At 42.1% G+C, this 12,890-nt stretch overlaps 1 protein-coding gene across 3 annotated transcripts in view; it reads right to left on the bottom strand.

The window, feature by feature from the left end:
* LOC135548489 (neuroligin-3-like) overlaps positions 1-12,325 on the bottom strand; it is a 33,904-nt gene extending 21,579 nt beyond the window's left edge. For 2 of the 3 annotated variants that reach the window (XR_010456833.1, XM_064978153.1), the window contains exons 1-5: positions 12,132-12,325; positions 8,788-9,469; positions 7,211-7,261; positions 5,716-5,865; positions 4,742-4,927 (exon numbers count right to left, since the gene is read on the bottom strand). Coding sequence is in view for 2 of the 3 variants with exons in the window: in XM_064978153.1 (XP_064834225.1) it covers positions 4,742-4,927; positions 5,716-5,865; positions 7,211-7,261; positions 8,788-9,271 (871 nt within the window). In the remaining variant the exon portion in view is untranslated. The remainder of the gene's footprint in view (positions 1-4,741; positions 4,928-5,715; positions 5,866-7,210; positions 7,262-8,787; positions 9,470-12,131) is intronic. The other variant, XM_064978154.1, reaches the window with a different exon arrangement.
* Between the last annotated feature and the right edge of the window lie 565 nt (positions 12,326-12,890).

Here is a 12,890-nt window from a genome sequence, read left to right as displayed (position 1 = left end):
TTTGGTTTAGGGCTATTTAAGCCTGTTATGCCCGCCTTCTTTTGTGCGGGCTTGTTTCTCTGTTCTGTTTTGTGGATGGTATTGTTTGTATTTTTCCGGACTGTTTGTGTCCTGTTTTGGGCCGGTGATTTATTCGCCTGTTGTTTTGGCATGACCTTTTCTCACCGGAATAAATATACGGTTTTCCTTAAACCTCTGCTCTCTGCGCCTGACTCCGCACCCACCACTCCTAGTTACGTAACAGGCGGCACCGGTTAGTTGAGGTAATATGCACATGTAGGTGGAGTAATTAAAGTGACTATGCATAGATGATAACAACAGAGAGTAGCAGCGGTTTAAAAGAGAGGGGGGAATGCAAATAGTCTGGGTAGACATTTGATTAGATGTTCAGGGGTCTTATGGCTTGGGGGTAGAAGCTGTTAAGTCTCTTGGACCTAGACTTGGCGCTCCGGTACCGCTTGCCATGCGGTAGCAGAGAGAACAGTCTATGACTTGGGTGGCTGGAGTCTTTGACAATTTGTAGGGCCTTCCTCTGACACCTCCTGGTATAGAGGTACTGGATGGCAGGAAGCCTCTGTAGTGCCTTGTGATTGGACCCGGAGCAGTTGCCATACCAGGCAGTGATGCAACCAGTCAAGATGCTCTCGATTGTGCAGCTGTAGAACCTTTTGAGGATCTGAGGACCCATGCCAGATCTTTTCAGTCTCCTGAGGGGGAATAGATTTTGTTGTGCCCTCTTCACAACTCTCTTGGTGTGCTTGGACCATGTTAGTTTGTTGGTGACATGGACACCAAGGAACTTGAAGCTTTCAACCTGCTCCACTGCAGCCCCATTGATGAGAATGGGGGCGTGCTCGGTCCTCTTTTCCTGTAGTCCACAATCATCTCCTTTGTCTTGATCATGTTGAGGCAGAAGTTTTTGTCCTGTCACCACACGGCCAAGTCTCTGACCTCCTCTCTATAGGCTGTCTCATCGTTGTCGGTGATCAGGCCTACCACTGTTGTGTCATCGGCAAACTTAATGATGGTGTTGGAGTCGTGCCTGGCCGTGCAGTCATGAGTGAACAGGGAGTACAGGAGGGGACTGAGCACCCCCGAGGGGCCCCTGTGGTGGGGATCAGCATGGCGGATGTGTTGTTATCTACCCTTACCATCTGGGGCGGCCCATCAGGAAGTCCAGGATCCAGTTGCATAAGGAGGTATTTAGTCCCAGAGTCCTTAGCTTATTGATAAGCTTGGAGGGCACTATGGTGTTGAACGCTGAGCTGTAGTCAATGAATAGCATTCTCACATAAGTGTTCCTTTTGTCCAGGGGGGAAAGGGCAGTGTGGAGTGCAATAGAGATTGCATCATTTGTGGATCTGTTGGGGCAGTAGGCAAATTGGAGTGGGTCTCGGGTTTCTGGGATAATGGTGTTGATGTGAGCCATGACCAGCCTTTCAAAGCACTCTGTGAGTGATCCGGGTCGGTAGTCATTTAGGCACATTACCTTAGTGCTCTTGGGCACAGGCACTATGGTGGTCTGTTTAAAACATGTTGGTATTACAGACTTGGTCAGGGAGAGGCTATAAATGTCAGTGTAGACACTTGCCAGTTGGTCAGCGCATGCTCACAGTACACATCCTGGTAATCTGTCTGGCCCTGCGGCCTTATGAATGTTGACCTGCGGAGAGCGCGATCATACAGTCGTCCATAACAGCTGGTGCTCTTGTGCATGTTTCAGTGTTATTTCCCTCGAAGCGAGCATAGAAGTAGTTTAGCTCGTGTCACTGGGCAGCTCTCGGCTGTGTTTCCCTTTGTAGTCTGTAATGGTTTGCAAGCCACATCCGACGAGTGTCAGGGCCGGTGTAGTACGATTCGATCTTAGTCCTGTATTGACGCTTTGCCTGTTTGATGGTTCGTCGGAGGGCATAGCGGGATTTCTTACAAGCTTCTGGATTAGAGTCCCCCTCCTTGAAAGCGGCAGCTTTAGCCTTTAGCTCAATGCGGATGGTGCCTGGCTTCTGGTTGGGGTATGTACGTACGGTCACTGTGGGGACGACGTCATCAATGCACTTATTGATGAAGCCAATGACTGATGTGGTGTACTCCTCAATGCCATTGGAGGAATCCCGGAACATATTCCAGTCTGTGCTAGCAAAACAGTCCTGTAGTTTAAGCAACTGCTTCATCTGATCACTTTTTTATTGATCTAGTCACTGGTGCACCTGCTTTAATGTTTGCTTGTAAGCAGGAATCAGCAGGATATAATTATGGTCAGATTTGCCAAATGGAGGGCGAGGGAGAACTTTGTATGCGTCTCTGTCTGTGGAGTAAAGAGTTTTTTCCCTCTGGTTGCTGACAAAAATTTGGTTTCCCTGCATTAAAGTCCCCGGCTACTAGGAACACCGTTTTCTTGTTTGCTTATGGTGGAATACAGCTCATTCAATGCTGTCTTAGTGCCAGCGTCAGTCTGTGGTGGTATGTAAACAGCTACGAAAAATACAGATGAAAACTCTCTAGGTAGATGGTGTGGTCTACAGCTTATCATGAGATGCTCGCCTGAAGTAGAGTAATAGTTCGAGACTTCCTTAGATATCGTGCACCAGCTGTTATTTACAAAAATTCATAGTCCACCGAGCCTTGTCTTACCAGACACCGATGTTCTATCCTGCCGGTACAGCGTATAACCAGCCAGCTGTATGTTGATAATGTCGTCGTTCAGCCACGACTCCGTGAAGCATAAGATATTACAGTGTTGAATGTCCCGTTGGTAGTTTAACCTCTGCGTAGATCATCGATTTTATTCTTCAAAGATTTCACGTTTGCAAGCAGAATGGAAGGAAGTGGGGGTTTATTCAATCGCCTACAAATTCTCAGAAGGCAGCACACCCTCTGGCCCATTTTTCTCCACCTCCTCTTCACGCAAATCAAGGGGATCTGGGCCTGTTCCCAAGAAAGCAGTAAATACTTTGCGTAGGGCTCGTCAGACTCGTTAAAGGAAAAAAAGGATTCTGCCAGTCCGTGGTGAGTAATCGCAGTCCTGATGTCCATTACTTCTTTTCAGTCATAAGAGACGGTAGCGGCAACATTATGTACAAAATAAGTTCAAAAATAAGTTACAAACAACGCAAATATACAAACAAAAAAAACACAATCGGTTGGTCTTCTCAGGCGCCATTTTGGTGAAACGATTCCTTTTTTAGTTGAGGATAAGGGTTGTATATTCAATTGTTTTTTTTCTCATCAATTTACACACAATAACCCACAATGACAAAGCAAAAACAGGCTTAGAAATGTTTGCACATTTATAAAATATAATGATAATAAATATCACATTTACATAAGTATTCAGACCCTTTACTCAGTACTTTGTTTAAGCACCTTTGGCAGCGATTACAGCCTCGAGTCTTCTTGGATATGACACTACAAGCTTGGCACACCTGTATTTGATGAGTTTCTCCCATTCTTTTTTGCAGATCCTCTTTAGCTCAGTCCCTGCCACTGAGAGTTCAATCTTGGTTTTATCAGACCAGAGAATCTTATTTCTCATGGTCTCAGAGTTGTTTAGGTGCCGTTTGGCAAACTCCAAGCGGGCTATTATGTGCCTTTTACTGAGGAGTGGCTTCCGTCTGGCCACTCTACCATAAAGGCCTTATTGGTGGTGTGCTGCAGAGATGGTTGTCCTTCTGGAAGGTTATCCCATCACCACAGAGGAACTCTGAAGCTCTGTCAGAGTGATCATCGCGTTCTTGGTCACCTCCCTGACCAAAGCCCTTCTCCCCGATTGCTCAGTTTGGCCAGGTGGTCAACTCTAGGAAGAGTCTTGGTTCCAAAGGTGGTTCCAAAGGCCACTGTGTTCTTGGGGACCTTCAAGGCTGCAGACATTCTTTGGTACCCTTCTCCAGATCTGTGCCCCGACACAATCCTGTCTCGGAGCTCTACGGACGATTCCGTCAACCTCATGGCTTGGTTTTTACTCTGACATGCACTGTCAGCTGTGGAACCTTATATAGACAGATGTATGCCTTTCCAAATAATGTTCAATCAATTGAATTTACCACAGCTGGACTCAAATCAAGTTGTAGAAATATCTCAAGGATGATCAATGGAAACAGGATGCACCTGAGCTCAGTTTTGAGTCTCATAGCAAAAGGTCTGAATACTTATGTAAATAAGATATTGATATTTGACATTTTTTATAACTTTGCAAACATATCTAAAAACCTGTTTTCACTTTGTCATTATGGGGTATTGTGTGTAGATTGATGAGGGAAAAATATAATTTAGTACATTTTTTTAATAAGGCTGTAACGTAACAAAATGTGGAAAAGGGGAAGAGATCTGAATACTTTCCGAACACACTTTATAATGTAAATGTAAAACTAAATAATGGCATAATACAGAAATATACATTTTTTGCATGTTTGCATTAAAAACATCAAAGTACAAATAAAAGCAGATAACAGTAGATCTGTTTCAACACAGTGAATAAAGTCACTTCCCTGAAGCAATACTACAGAACACAACACATTAATGTTAATGCTCCACATAAAGCTATACATTGAGATGAAGTACCAGATAATGTAGTACCTAGTATGTGTCTGTGAAAACTGCAGGCTGAGGAATCACTGGGTCTGTGTGTGTTTATCATGCGATAAAGCTATATAAAGGCATTCTCATTGGGCATGAGATTCCCTGGTGACTATCCCCATCCCCCCCCCCCCCTGCCCTGTCTATCCAGGTTGAGTTTAAGTCTTACCCTCAGAGTGGTGGGACAGTGTGAGCAGGCTGACGCAGGATGCTCCGATCCCAGATCCAAAGACAGTGATGCGACCAGGGTCTCCTCCAAAATAGCCAATGTTCTTGCTGATCCAACGCAGGGCTTGGATCTGGTCCAGGAGTCCATAATTTCCTTTAGCTGCCTGGTCACCTGTACTGAGGAACCCTGAAGTGTACAGCAGAGGATATTAGTGTTATTTAACTTCTTTCTTGTCACACTTTTATCTGTGATTTACCATACCAGAGCAGGTTAAATACCTAGCTCAGTACATCATTCTCCTCCTCCTCCTCCACTTTTTCATGAGGATACTCTCACTGCATGGTTCCTTGAGTTGCAACCAGTCTTTTTCTCCAATATGCATTCTCCACTATGCATTCTCCACTATGCATTCTCCACTATGCAGTATCAATCACAGAGAGAGGGGCAGGCCCTTTCCCCCTCGCACAGAGATACATGAAGTGTTACAGCTGTGATGTCGCTCATACAAGAAAGACTCCAGACCTTGGCTGTGATTCCTGCATCCCTTCCTATTTAAATCAGTCTTCCAGGCTGTTAATTAATTTCTCTGCAGGTTAGTTCAAAAAAGATGAACAGTGTTTTGGAATATTGTAGCTTGTATACACCAAGTAGGCGATTAATAGTCCTAACCGTTGCCCTCTGACTGAGGAGTTCTAATCTTACTCCCTCCTCAAGACAATAACACACTGAAAAAGACATTGCCTTCATAACCTGGGATTATACATTACACACCAGGAGAAAATGACTTCCATAGCAAATGTTAGAAATGTAACAAATGAATAGAATTTTTTGTTTGTTTGAATAACTGGCATAAGTGTACATATGAATTGGATCTCTGTGTGGAGATCAACGTTATGAGAAGAAGAAAATGTATCTTCGAGACTGAAAAGAAATTCCACAGACACCATTCAGAGATAGTAAGAGAATCCCATCACCTAGTACTCCGACCCTGTAGTTGAGAGTGATGACGATGACATTCCCATAGCTGGCCAGCACACTCCCATCGATCATATTTCCTGTCCCCTCCATGTAGGATCCTCCATGGATGTAGACCATCACAGGCCTAGCCTCAGTGTTCCGAATGTCTGCAGAGAGAATCAGCCATTTACTATTTGTACTGTAAAGAGTTACAGGCAAGGTAATGCAACATCAGAATACTGTAACCCCTACCAGACGGTAGACTCAGCAACATTTACACCACTAAAGCTGAAGGTAAGCTCAAGGTAATGGTATTGATTTTAGCAGATGTGCTTCGTGATTACGGTCTTGGTTGTGACGCACCAATGGAGACAAGAATGCAAAGCAAGGACACTACTCATACAGGCCTAACAGGGATCTATATTATGTCAATCTCAATGTTTTCCCCCCACAAAACTGTGTTTATACTAGAGCCTGAGCCATATTCTAATATTCTATTATTAGCAATATACCGTTTTCACATCTAGTATCTCTAAAGTGTATCTAGTTAATACTATGTGTTCACTATGTTCAACAGAGCATGCGTCTACAGGCAAGGTGGTTGTTTCTGTGCACCACGCTCCAATCAATTAATTTGTCATAATAGTGGTTAAATTACAAGACATGATTTTCTCTGCATCTAAAACAACAACTACTAAATATAGTTTTTTTTGTCAGAATAAGGCATATAAACCCTCCCCACATTATAACTGCCCTCCCCGCCCCAATGAAAAAACGACAAAGTAAAAAACAATTTGGTGACAAAAAGAATAAGGCATATGACCTGAACTGTAAGTTCAGTGTCAATGTGAGAAAGGCGTGAGTTGCCATAAAATAACATAAGGACACCCATTTCCTACATCACACTCAATCTCTTGAACAGTACGACATGTTGTGAATAGTAATAGCTTCATCCTCATGAGTCACTCATACGGTCCTCTCATGAGACCCACAGAGAGGTAGTGGAGGAGACTTTGAGATAAGATGTATTTGGTTATAGATAGCCCAGTCTGTGATCCCTAGAAGACACAGGAAAATCTTCACTTCCCATTCTATTTATGGTGCTACAAAATAATATTTTTGTTGATTGGTATAGCCACAAAGATACAAGAAATAACCCATGTGAGTCATTGTTCAAATTGAGTAAATTTGGGATCAATGGCAAATTGACCAGCATTTGTATTCAAGGGGTACAAAATAAGTATTCAGTGTCCCAAAAAATCCTTGACACAAAAAATACTGCAGATATGATATGGATGTCCAAATCAAAACAATTGAGAGTGAAATAGCTAAGACGCTGAGAGAATCAAGTGACTTATAATTGACTTGGCATGCCCACTGATAAACTAAGGTTTAACCACTTCTGAGTTGTCAAAGGTAAGATCGAAGACGAAAGTCTATGAAAATATCAAAAGTCAAAAAGTGTCTAAAAAGAAAAAACGTCATGCATTAAACTTTGAGCACCAAAAATACCTTCACTGTCACCATGAGAGAAATCCACTCCTTGACTCTTGCTGTGGGCCCCTAGGAATCACATCAAGGAGGAAAAAAAACAAAAAAGTACAAGAGAATTCAAAAATAGCATGATTGACCACCAAGGAAGGAAGATAGTGATATCCCAATCTGTGTCCTGGAAAATCTGTCAAAAATGGCGTTACTGTAAAAACAAAAGAATGTTTGTTTGCAGTAAACATAGGCTGTGCAGAATTTGAGGTAAGATATGATGTACTCTCCTTTTCATTGCCATGACTCAATCAGAACAAATTAGATTTACATATTGTACAAACAGTAACTTTTGACATCAGAATGTTGATTTCTTTCATTAATGGCTTTCCAATAATAACAAATAAAAAATGTATAGAAATCAATGTGTTTTTCGAATAAACATGTCATGGGTGGATGTTATTGTGTGGAATGATCTTACTCTGGATTGCTTTTCATTTTGCACAGCAGAGAGACACACACTCTCAGGCATGGATGGACGCACACATCTCGGACCGACATTTATCGGTCTCTACTGTGTTTGATTTTCAAATACGATGACGATGTGATCTTGGTTTTGAGCCAACTCTGAAGTCACTTTGCTCCTTTTTACTTCTTTGTTAGCTTACATACCTTCTTCTCTACATACTTTCTTGTTGGGTTTTCAGGAACATTCCTTGGATACTCTTTTGACTGAAAAATGAATGAAAGGCTACGAAATAACAGAAGGCTCTGAAAAATTGAAGAAGCATTCAGGCACCCAATTCCCAACCCGGTTCACTTTTCATCACCTCAGGAACTATACAAGGGAGGTAGTGGGATAGGGGGTTAAAGATATACATCGATTTAAATAATAACCATAATGATTTCACAATGCTGCACACAGTCCATTTTCACATGCACTCTGTCTGTATATTGTATGAGCCCTAAATAAATGAAGGAAAGGAAATGTGTTTATCAATCACAATAGTGTTTACTTGAGACTAAGCACCTCCGAATTTGTAAATATTGATCTACAGATCCATAGCATAGAAATATATAAATGTATTGCACCTCAGATTCTTACACAGTTAAGGCGTTTCATTGTAAACAACAAGCCTCTAGTGCACAATAATAAACATTTCACCGGCCTAACAAATGTCTGAGTCTGATTTATCATAACTATTGATCCATTCCCAGTAGTTAGGTTGTGCCATGCTGTAGGCTATATTCTGACTTTAAATTATTAGTTGTCTGACGCAATAATAGGTTTTATATCAGTGTGTGATTTTCCTGTAGAGAACACAATGAACGGAGTCAACAGTGTAACAGGATGAAGAAGAGTTGGTGACATGACTTTGGATGAGAAAACAACTTGAGGTGGCACAAATGAGATGCACAAGGACAACTGCTGCATACGCAAAACATGATGATTGCAAGGTGACAGCAAGGCCAATACAGTAAACATGATGATTGCAAGGTGACAGCAAGGCCAATACAGTAAACATGATGATTGCAAGGTGACAGCAAGGCCAATACAGTAAACAACATGGATTGTCCCTTTGGTCCATTTTATCCGTTCCACTCACCATCCTCTGTTGGAATATAGATGTTTAAATACAAACAGTCCTCGTTCTGATCCTGAATGAGGTTGGCCACTGTGTCCAGGTTATAGGTGAACCATATGGGCATCATGATCTCAGGCACTGTGTTGCGGATGTTCTGAGGGCACACGGGCATGAAGTGGGTAGCATTCTTGATCCCTGACCAGGAAGAGGGCTGCTCTGGGGGCATGAAGCGCTTCTCCCCAATGGGAGGGGCAGCGTACGGCACCCCAAGGTACTGGTCAACGGGCTTAAGGACCTCGCCTGGCACCGCAACCCGGAGGCCCCTCAGCTTCCCAAACTGGGTGTTCACAGTCGGGTTGAAGTTCTGGCTGGTCACCACTGTAAATGGCCAGTAGGAACATAACATCCACATTAAAAGACCACGGCGGGTGGTGATGGTTGCGGTTCCTCGCCGATTTGATAGGTGTGCAGGCAACACATGGTGCGTAAACTCTGCCAAACACATGGTCTGGGCAAGTGAGTGCCCTTGCACCACGCCAATGTACACTCGAGTGTCCTCTCAACCCCTATGACCTACTATATTCCACTTAACCAGGCATCGCTCAACCTGCCCTGGGCGCCAATGGTTACTAAAAACAAATTAACAAAGCCCAGGTATTCACTCATCTCCAGCTCCAATTCTCATTGCTGTTCTGAAACCGAGCTGCAAACAAGAGAGACAAATGGTTAGGTGAGCAAACATCGGTGGGTTGCTAACTGCAATGCCCCTGAGTATACTGATGGGACTATGTTGCCAGATTACTTGAAAACTGGGGCTTCTAAATATATAGAGCGGGAGTTGCTCATCATCCGTATGCTTTCACAGAAGATAGGCTCCCTGTAGACAACCCACACAATCATTTCAAAGCAAACTAATCACTTGGGAGAACTCAAGGGACCATTTGAACACACTACTTTGGTGAGTGAGTGGTAGTATTGTCTGTAATCCAGCAGGATGTGAATGTAAATACTGTATATGTAAATATATATCGCAGAGGATATGCTCATTGGCCTCAATTGTCTTCTTTTTTTTAACGATTTCACCTGGGACAAATATTACTCTACAAACAGGCGATATAATTTCCAGCGTCATGTTTGTTATAAACACCCTTTCATGGTTCTAGTGTGGGCTGACATTACCATGGGGAGAAGATTTGAACTATCTGAAAAAGCATCTGCATCGATGAAGGCAGAATGTTGTATACTGCAAAGCATCTGGAAGTAAGGGATTTAGTAATATACTGCACATTCACTTTCTCTCATTTAAAAGACAGTAATGAACGGGACAGAAATATCAGAAAAACAACACTGACGTAACCTTTGAGTGGAAGGATGAAAAGCTGTGATGGAAGGAAGTACAGTGCCATAAAATCATGTTCTTACCCATGATGCCTGCATGTGCATAGTATAGAGCCACAGCAGCATGGCAACGACAACCCTCCAGTAAAACAGCTAAACACTAGACTAAATCCGAATGAAAACAGTGAAACAACACTGTTGCAGAGCTACAGGCAATAGAAACAGTGTAACCAGCCTCCTGGGTCATCAGGCCGGGTACTTGCTTGTCGGTATGGATGACTCCAAGAACATGCAAGCATAAGTTTGTTTTCCTAAATTAATTTCTTAGGCATTTATTGATAGACCCTGGTAGAGGCACCTAAAAGTGAACCTACTCTTTTCTGGAATGAACAGATATTGATTCTGTCAAAAAACAGAAATATCTCTGAGTCCTCTACCTCTTCAAAAGTGTACAATCTGGGTTGTGAAAATATATCAGAAAAAAAGTAGTGAATGTCGCTAGATAAACGCTGTTTTTATTTGTTTATTGTCAACTTGTGCAATGATTGCAATTTATTGGCTGATGTATGGATACAGAAACAGGCTAAAGGTTGACAAAGTAAGCCTCAGCTTAGGTTAATCAGGAGGCCAGGCAAAGCTGACGAGGTATATTCCCTAAACACATAGGATTGCGTTTAGACTAGCAGGGGAGATGGAAGAGACTTCCCGACAAGACATGAATACGAATAGATTACAACCCACGGTCTCTTATACTTGCAATGCTGTGGGAGCTATCTGATGCCCATGCAGTGTGTGTAGCCTACATTGAAAATAAATAAATGATCCAGAGTTCTCAATATCCTCATATTAAAATCATCACTTCAAAATACTGACAGGCCCTGTGTCTAAGTCTGCAACTAAATGCCGCAACCTGTCCTATTTTCCTGAGTTGTGTGTAATTTTCAGTGAAAAGGCTGTTGATTAAGAAAATACATAGAGAACAACAATGGTCACTTTGAGTGTAGGCCATTAGCCTAATGCTTTCAAATATACTCAATATGTCAAATACAGACAATTAACCATAAGTTATACCACACTCAAAACAGGTGTGTTAACATCCTGAATATAGTCTACAAATGTTGCATTTATGGGCCAAAGCTGGGCAAAAAATGAATTCATGCATTTAAAGATGCATTTGAAAAAACAACATTGTTGAGGTCCGTTATGGCGGCTACAGGCCCACAATAATGTAATGATAGCAGTGGCTCTATTGGCTATACCAGTCATAAGCACAATTACAACCACATCCCCAATGACAACTTGTAGTGAATTACTCTACACGGGGAGTCTAATTGGACACACATGGCATGCTTTGACATTTCGCCTATAAATTTGTGTTAATGAATCCCAATTGCATTATACCGATTCCAAGGTAGCAGCCTGTGACCATTGGCAGAATGGTTATGGCTAAAAGATAACCGGAGTGCGGCGCAAATAAAGCAGTTTATTTCTCATCTCTATGTTAGGCACGCAAGGTGCTATAGCCGAATCCAGTGCCCTTGCAATTTAATCAGTGTTAATCCTTCCAAATCGTTTAATTAGTCCAACTCGTTTTAGTGTAAAACTAAAACATGCACGGTTACAGGGTAAAAGGATGATAATGTCACAGAACACCTCGTTGAAGGTGAGCTGGTGGCACTGATTCACCAGTAATAGGCAACGATGCGTTAAAATGTCAGAGTGAAAAAGAGACTGAAAACCAGACGTTCACACAAAAGACCAAGCCACAGACAGCCCTGCTCCTTCAAATTCCCAAATAAACACCAAGGATGCGGTTGATGAAAAAAAACGTTGCAAATGTTGACCCTAATTATCACATGCAAAACATCTAAATATCATCAACATATTATACAATTATGTTTAAATGTGCTACAATTAAAATACATCATATTATGAAAAGAATACCCATGATCCTGCTATGTGGGATCGTGGTGTGTAGTAAAATCTTGCCAAACCTTCATCTCATGGAAAGGGAATTTTCGACTCACCTGCTCTAACGGAGGCTCCTACTCTTCATCCCCGGTTTGCTCTTCTCCATATCATTTCGTTTTCATGGCACTGCATTGATGATCACATTTCATTATTATTATTTTTTAAATCGCATGCAAATATTTTGCTTTCAATTCACATGTTCTATTTTGTCTTCTTGATTAACATTAATATATTAGCCCTTTCGGTTTGTGCGCGCGCAGCTCGTTCACGACTGCAAGGTCAGGAGCGCCCACTGTCTTCGCGTTTCTAGGCAACCATAGGGATACGCGTGAGCTGACAGACAGGCAGTAAAGAAGTAAAGGGAATGTATCTGTATCATGGTCTAATCAAAATGATGTATATTTCATTATAATAATTAGCCTATATAGAATCTAACGCATCAATCAGGTAGCCTTTCCCCGGGTCCCTTGTGTGATCAATCAAATGTATTTCTAAAGGCCTTTTACATCAGAAGATGTCACAAAATGCTCTACAGAAACCCAGCCTAAAACCCCAAACAGCAAGCATTGCAGATGTAGAAGCAAGGTGGCTAGGAAAAACTGCCTAATGAAAGACACAGAGTGATGCAGATTCAGGTCTCATCTAATTTAAAATTCAAAATATTCTAAATGTAGGCTGTGTGTGTGATAGCCTAAGCCTAACCATTGCTGTTTGAGGATAGGCCTATAATTTGCATTGTCTTCCTGACAATTCAATGGGAATCATTCGATAAGATTCAGCAAATTATGCTAAAACCATGTCAACGTTTGAATGGG

Source organism: Oncorhynchus masou, chromosome 11, assembly GCF_036934945.1.
Source record: "Oncorhynchus masou masou isolate Uvic2021 chromosome 11, UVic_Omas_1.1, whole genome shotgun sequence".
NCBI classification, from domain to species: domain Eukaryota; kingdom Metazoa; phylum Chordata; class Actinopteri; order Salmoniformes; family Salmonidae; genus Oncorhynchus; species Oncorhynchus masou.
The sequence above is the reverse complement of the archived record's forward strand: the minus strand, read 5'-3'. Positions and strand labels throughout refer to the sequence as shown.